Here is a 5,797-nt window from a genome sequence, read left to right on the forward strand (position 1 = left end):
CTATAAACACTGGTTACCTTGCAGCCTGCAGACATCCACATTGCAGCAGTGTGTTTTTTATTGCTGTATGGTAGGCTGGCAAACTTAAGCCATAGTAGGGGTATTTAGAACTACTTTTCTGCATGTGCTAATCATAGAATAATTATGGTTGGAAAAGACCTTTAAGATCATCAAGTCCAACCATTACCTAACTCTACCATGCCCACTTAAGACTGAAAGTGTATTAAGAGCAAACAGTATTTAATTTTCTTCAGTCTTCTATCAGTTTTATTAGGAGTCTGACACTTGCTCTGAAAATGTTTCAGTTTGGTTAATCTAGAAGGATTTTCACATTCCAATGGTCAGCTTGATTGTACCAGTAACTCAATATATTGATTTCCACAGCGCCCCCCCTCCCCCCCCCCCAAAAAAGAATTGTTCTTTAAAATAATAATTTAAGAAACAATCAAACCGAAAGATAGGAATGTAACTTGAGGCAGTTGGTTCTCTACCAAATAGCTACTACTGAAAATGTTTGCCATATATTGTAAATGTTAAAAGACTAGGATTTGTTTAGCTTCTTAAGAGTTTTGAAACTTAGGTTTGGTGAGGTATACACTAGGAATAATTTTAGAGTTTTCAGTTTAATGTACTGCTGGACAGAAATTTTATACTGTGTTTCCATTATAATTGACTGTGTGAGTGCCTTTTTGGATAGCAGCGTTGTTTACAGGATATAACCATGTAATACTACAAACATTGCTATTTAACATGTTGACTTTTTCAGTGTGTTGGCTTCCCTCAATCTTCCTGCTGCTATTGAAGATGTGTCTGGTGATACTGTTCCTCAGTCTATTTTGAACAAGTCTAAGTCTGTGATTGAACAGGGAGGAATTCAGACTATTGATCAGCTGATCAAAGATCTGCCTGAACTGCTACAAAGGAACAAAGAAATTTTAGATGAAGTAAGCTCAGCAACTGCTAACACTAAAACATTCTTAAAAAACACCACCACTGAACTTTATCTCTTTAAATGGCAAAAGAATAAGTTCATGATTATCCAAAATGCTTGTAACTTAAATTGCATTTTAAAAATATGCCGCTGAAGTGTTTAGTCTGTACAAAAACTCTGCTGTCACCTGTGGATGTTCCCTTTTTTGTCTTGTTTTGGTTTTAAAATTGTTAGTGGGGTGGGGAAAGTATTCTAAAGACATCTGGGTGATTTGTGCCTTTCATGCCTGTTTCTTATTTGCCAAATTAAATTTGTAAAGGATGTATAAGCATTCTTTATATTTTCTACACTAGCTGTATATTTTGTAGCTATTTTGTGTTTGGAATGGCTTATAACGCATGTAAAATTTTACTCTTGTAGTCATTAAGATTATTAGATGAAGAGGAAACTACAGACAATGACCTGCGAACCAAATTCAAAGAACGCTGGCAGAGAACACCATCCAATGAACTTTATAAGCCTTTAAGGACAGGTAAAGTTAATGTTTTTCATGTTTTGGGTTCTGGAGATGCTCTAAAGATGTCCATTCTCACGGTGTAAATTTAAGTAGTTCTTAATGCTCTGTTATTATCTTTAAAGATGCAAGTTTCAGTTTAGGAGAGGTTTTGCCAAAATAAGGAGTACTGAAACTTATTTGGAATTGAGAGATGATGTGATAGAGTATTTGCTGCTGCTTTTGCACCCCTGGAGTCCATGTGCATGCTAAAATATCAGAAAGCACATGTAAAAAAAAACAGCTGCCCAGCTAAGAATCTGCTTACAGTTACCTCTTGAATACTGCAGTGTGTTTTTCTTTGCTATATTAGCTTTTTTTCCCCTGTTTCCCACTAAGGTGTTATTTTCTCTTTGATTTGGTGTTTTGGTTTATTTATTTGTTTTTCCTAGCAGTTAATCAAAGTGTTCAGGGGCATCAGTAAAGCATGATTTCTGTGCACTAAATATGTCCTGTTTTTAAAGCTAGCAAGGGACTGATACCGCTGCCTTAGTTTGGCAGAGTAACAGGGTTTTAAATGTGAAGAATAGCTCAAACTAATGTTCATTCATACACTTTTCTATGCTTTCCTGGTAATACAGGTGCCTAGCTTCTGCAGTATTTAAAACATATCTTAGAAGCTTAAGTTTTATTTATAAGTCTTAATAACTTCATAATGTGCAGGCTCATAAAAATGTATGAGGACTTGTTGAAAAGCATGAAAATGCTCTGGTGCAAGACTTGGATAAAGTGTTTTGAAATTATATAAACACTTTTTTCCCCTCCACCACCAGAGGGAGCCAATTACAATAATATTTTGAATAAAGCAGTGCAAGCAGATGGCCAAGTTAAAGAGCGCTATCAGTCTCACCGGGATACGATTGCACTGCTATGTAAGCCTGAGTCGGAACTCAACGCAGCCATTCCTTCTGCCAACCCAGCAAAAACATTACAAGGAAGTGAGGTAAAGCGTTGAAATTTGTCTCTATTTTGAATAGAAGTGCTGTTTGTTTAACAAAGTAAACTTATGTGAATTGATGTGGAAGATGATCCTTAGCTGCTTCAAATTCTGTCACAATTGGTACAGGAGGTTAGCTAACATTTGGAAAAGAAGTTGTATTTATGTTTAAAATCTACTTTAATATATTGTTTTGCACTTGGTATGAGCAAGTTCAATCGTCATGGACAGCAGGACTGGTTGACTATTGTAAAAGGAGCAATCCTTGATTATTTTTGTTATGTAGGGTGGTGGGATGTAGTGCTCAAGTACTTGGGACAGTTAGGCAATGCAAAAGACATGGCCCAGTATTTTCAAGTATTAAGCAATTACAGCAACTTGCTTTCCAGGAAAATCATGGCTCATCTCTAGCAGTGTGATTATTTTTCTTGTAGGAATGATTTGAAATAAGTGGTTTTGAAATCTGCTTTTAGAATATCCTATTGGAAGGTATCTGGTCAGTTTTATGGGGGAAAAAAAAAATCTTTGTAGTAATTCAGTGTTACTAGTGGGTGCAAATTTTAGAGGAGAATATAGCTTGAGAAATACTTGAAAATCTTTGTTTTGCTGCATTTTGTTCTGGTTTGTAATCTTAAACACATTTATAAACAAATACTCATGCAGTAGTGTTGCCAGCATCAGTGAGGAAAGATAGGAACAAGTAATAGAGTATCCTTCCACAATAATTCCTCTAAAACTGCTAACTTCTGACAATTTTTATTGCCTAGGTTGTTAATGTCTTAAGAACTTTGCTGGCCAACCTGGATGAAGTTAAGAAGGAGAGAGAGCAACTGGAAAATGACCTGAAATCTGTAAATTTTGACATGACAAGCAAATTCCTGACTGCGCTTGCACAGGATGGTGCTATAAATGAGGAGGCTATCTCTGTGACTGAGTTGGACAGAATTTATGGGAGTTACACACAGAAAGTGCAAGAGTCCCTAAAAAAGCAGGAAGAACTTCTCAAAAACATACAGGTACAACACCTTGTATGTCTTCCTTACTCTTAAACTGACAAGCAACAATTCCTCTGCTTCTTCAGCACTTTAGAAACATCACTTTGCTTTCAATGCTGTTTTGCTTGTTGCTCTGTCACAGGCCGGGTGATACTCCTTTACTCCTCTGATCACTGAAAATTACAGGGTGTTTTTTGTGTTCATTGGAAATAAATAAATATGAATTCTTAGCAGACTCTCCCAGAGCTCCAGTGTAAATTCTTCTGGAATTTTTCTTGGCCTAATTCTACAGATTTGCTCTTGAAAAAAGCTTAACTGGAGTGTTAAGAAGTTTTTGGTTTAGTTATGGGTTTTCCCCTCATCCCATCTTAGTACTTCTTTCTGAGATAACAGGTGACCTGTCCTTCCTGTCTACTAGAAGACATTTTGGGCCTCTGAAATACATTTTGGTTTATTCCTAATTGCTATTTACAATGCACTTGACTTCCAGCATGTGCAAAGCTCACCAAAGTAGAAATTAATGAGAATTTCCCAAAGTTTGTGTATAAATTCAGCCTTGATTTGTCAGTAACACTAGAGACAGATCCTGGAACATCTGGTAAAAGAAGAAGTCTTAGCTCTAGGACAAGTGACAGTAGTGGCTTGAGTAATGATGGGGCCTATTTGTGCACAAGATTACTTCCAACTTCTGACTGCAACTTGGACTACAATGATAAGATACTTTTCCAAAAGGGAAAAAATTTTCTAAATTACTATGTGGCCCATGTTTACCAGTGATTTTATATTCAGATAGCTTTTAACATAATATACTTTTAAAATCTTGATGGATATTACTCTGTGGTTTGACTGTCCTGGAGTTCAAGTTTGGCAGCACCTGACAGCTGAAGTAGTCTTTGTAAGTTTGTTTATTTTTCCCAAAGAAATGAGATGTAGTTGATCCTTCTGTAAGTTTTCCTCTTCCCTGTCCTTTTAATAGGCCAATGTCAACCAAATTTGAGGTAACATTTCAGTATGATTTTATGAATATTAATGGAGGGTAGTACAGGAGAGAGCCTGATTAGTGTAGCCTCTGAAAGAATCTGCAGTGTGGACTTGAGGCAGCTGAAGGCAGCCCACAACAGAACAGGTAATTAGCTGATACCTACTGCTGGTGAGTTAATACCTGTGCAGCTCTGAAATAGCCACTGTGCTTGGCAGGCTGGTAGTATTAAGAAGCACGATGTGTGGATGGAAGGCAACGAGAGGTGGGAATTGAGAGAAGGGGGTAGAAGCAATGACTAAGGGGAGAAAAAACCCCCAAAAGATACAGTCTTTCATGGAGCTAGCTTGCATTATTTTCACTGGTTTTGTTTGTTTGTTTTTCCCTTTTAAGAATGCACACCAGGATTTTTCAAAGATGAAACAATCAAACAATGAATCTAATTTAAGAGAAGAAGTTTTGAAGAACTTAGCTGTAGCAAATGACAACTTTGTGGAACTTGTCGCCAATTTGAAAGAGGGCACAAAGGTATGATAATGCTTGAAGGATTGGAAGAACTTTGTTTACACAAGGAGATAAGAATCAAAAATCATAATATGCTTTGCAGACATGCTATAGATGAAAGGTATGTTTTTGAGGATTTGACTACTGAAGTGAGGACAGTTAGCTGCTTGAGTTTTGACTGTTTTGACAGCTGTGGAAGACTTCTTTGTTCCTATCTGAAAAGTAAGCTTTTCCAAGCATTGGTTTATATTAAAATAGGAAAAAGTTTTAATTACAGCTCAACTGATGCTGAAATACCAAGATGAACCACTTTATCTGAGGAATTCTGTCATCTGTTGTCTCATGGTATTTAGTCACCTTATCAGTTTTTTTTATATATACTACTACTGCATATGTGATGAGAAATGAGGAAGGCTTTATTTAGCTTGTGCCTTTTTTTTTCTGGAAAGCGTCTTACTGTGTCTGTATTTAGTACTTTTTGCTGGTTTGATAGCTCACTAGAAGAAAATAAAACTGAAATCTATATGCAAATGAAATGTGTGGAACTGACTGAAGGCAATAGAAAGAAAAAAACCTATCCTTTAAAAATAGTTAATCACCAGAAGTGATCTAGTTTTGTTCCGGTTGTAATATGTTTTCTAGTTGTCTTAAACTATTTTTGTATTTATACACACACACATATGTCTAGATACATTAAAAAAATAACCCTAACAAAATTGTATGATATTACAGGGATGCACAACAGCTGACTAATCTTTGAAAAGGCAGGTTCTGGGCTCAGTAATAATGCAACTGGATCAATATGTAGAAATATGCTAGCATGAAGCCTGAAAGTATTGATTAAACATATTTGGTTTTTTTTTTACTAGTTTTACAATGAGCTGACAGAAATCCTGCT

At 36.2% G+C, this 5,797-nt stretch overlaps 1 protein-coding gene across 1 annotated transcript in view; it reads left to right on the top strand.

Annotated features, from left to right (window-relative positions):
- LOC104537296 (programmed cell death 6-interacting protein-like) overlaps positions 1 to 5,797 on the top strand; it is a 13,899-nt gene that overhangs the window by 3,108 nt on the left and 4,994 nt on the right. Inside the window, 6 exon segments of the mRNA XM_010180123.1 lie at positions 767 to 944; positions 1,352 to 1,463; positions 2,258 to 2,427; positions 3,189 to 3,437; positions 4,789 to 4,923; positions 5,769 to 5,797. The exon segment at positions 5,769 to 5,797 is cut by the window's right edge and continues 1 nt beyond it. Of these exon segments, the coding sequence (XP_010178425.1) occupies positions 767 to 944; positions 1,352 to 1,463; positions 2,258 to 2,427; positions 3,189 to 3,437; positions 4,789 to 4,923; positions 5,769 to 5,797 (873 nt within the window).

Source organism: Mesitornis unicolor, unplaced genomic scaffold (genome assembly GCF_000695765.1).
Source record: "Mesitornis unicolor isolate BGI_N332 unplaced genomic scaffold, ASM69576v1 scaffold28812, whole genome shotgun sequence".
NCBI lineage: Eukaryota > Metazoa > Chordata > Aves > Mesitornithiformes > Mesitornithidae > Mesitornis > Mesitornis unicolor.